The 1,634-nt window shown below is 34.8% G+C and overlaps 1 protein-coding gene across 1 annotated transcript in view; it reads right to left on the reverse strand.

Moving 5' to 3' along the window:
* Window positions 1–432: 432 nt before the first annotated feature.
* Window positions 433–1,634, reverse strand: part of lin37 (lin-37 DREAM MuvB core complex component) — a gene marked incomplete in the record, with an annotated part of 8,524 nt that continues 7,322 nt past the window's right edge. Inside the window, 1 exon segment of the mRNA XM_014008683.1 lies at window positions 433–1,273. Within this exon segment, the coding sequence (XP_013864137.1) occupies window positions 1,186–1,273 (88 nt within the window).

The following is a 1,634-nucleotide window of genomic DNA, read 5'->3' on the forward strand; positions in this document are numbered from 1 at the left end:
CTTTAAATGCATGACAAATAATTTGGTTTTTAAGTCATAACTAGAGCTGCCAAATTTAGTCAAGGATAATATATAATTTTACCTTTAAATAAAACTAGAATTTCTTAAAAACAAACAAAAATAATCCTAAACAAAAAGATTTTCCAAACTCTTTGTGCAAAACCTTTGTTGACATATTTGTCACGCAACGAGTTCCTGCTCGGTATGTTTTGGGGCTGGACCACAGCTACTATTGAAACAAATGTTTTTACACAAATCTGTAAAACTGACAGTAGTCAGTTCCTCTTGTTCTCTGCACTAAAGTTACTTCAATTATGATCAAGTCAGCAGTTTTACCAACAAGTTGCTACACAAAAGTAGACTTGATTAAGACATGGAGCAGTAATGCAAACGTAGAGTTTTGACACACCAAACAAGTAATAAACCAACAAGTTACAAATTTTTAAATAATTTATTGTGGATATCACTCTACTAGCATCATCTCTCATGCATTCATAAAATCCGTTTTCGTGTCTAATTTAAAAAAAAAAGCACAGAAAATTTGTTGTAAAATCTTTTTGTAAAATCGAAGTGCGCTTCCACCGAAGCTCTTGCAACATGACTTGACGGTGTTTGACCGTAACCAGTTGAAGTGAAAACCTTTGTAGGTATGCACGTACACCTCAAGTCGTTTGCTTTTCACTGAACTAATTCTGTATAAGAATGTTATTCTACCACACTACTGACTGCACTGTCAGTGATATCAGGCAGCTTTATAACAGAGATATATTATTCTCCTATAGAGGCTTTATTTCTTAAAAGAAAGAAGTTTAAACAAATACGTTTCTTTAAAAGTTCCCATTTCTGCTCATTTGTCTGAAACACACCAAATTAAGGAAGTAAACCTGAGTTTAAAAGGTTAAATTTTGATAAGAATGTTCCAAGTCACTGTGTCTGGAAATACTACATTAAACTTAGATATGGCCATAAATATTTTAAATTTAAGGGGGTTAAGGCAGTAAAAAATTTGTGTGTGTGTGTTGGGGGGGGGGGTTTCAAGTCATCTAGGACCCAAAATTCTGTTAATGTTTCTCTATGTGCCTGACTGTGTAAAAAGCAGGTACATTAAAATTAAATAAAGACCTTGGTTTCATTGGAACTAAAAAAAAAAGTCCATTCTGTTCTGAAGAGCTACAAGGTTCTAAGTCAGCGATCAAAAAGGTCTTTCATCTCCTTCAGAATCTTGATGCTTTCGCTGTATCTTAACTGGTTCCTGTTGGAGCACTCCTTCCATCTGAAAAACATGAAGCTTTTCAAAATTAGGCTAACGTGTGCAAAAATATCAAATATGACACAAGATCGTAGGAATGACTTCTCCTTACAAATAACGATAACTCATCCTTCTCAGTAAATTACACAACAGCTGCTTAAGCAGCTATTGATTTCTCACTTTGATTAACTTGCCCACATTTTTATACATGTTGCAGAACAAGAAAGAAGCATGGAGCAGAACTGACATGGAGCACCACCATGATTGTGGGTGTATGTTTGTATGTATGTATGTACAGTATGTATGTACGTACACTCACCGGCCACTTTATTAGGTACACCTGTCCAACTGCTCGTTAACACTTAATTTCTAATCAGCCAATCAC

This window comes from Austrofundulus limnaeus, unplaced genomic scaffold, assembly GCF_001266775.1.
Source record: "Austrofundulus limnaeus strain Quisiro unplaced genomic scaffold, Austrofundulus_limnaeus-1.0 Scaffold52, whole genome shotgun sequence".
Lineage (NCBI taxonomy): Eukaryota > Metazoa > Chordata > Actinopteri > Cyprinodontiformes > Rivulidae > Austrofundulus > Austrofundulus limnaeus.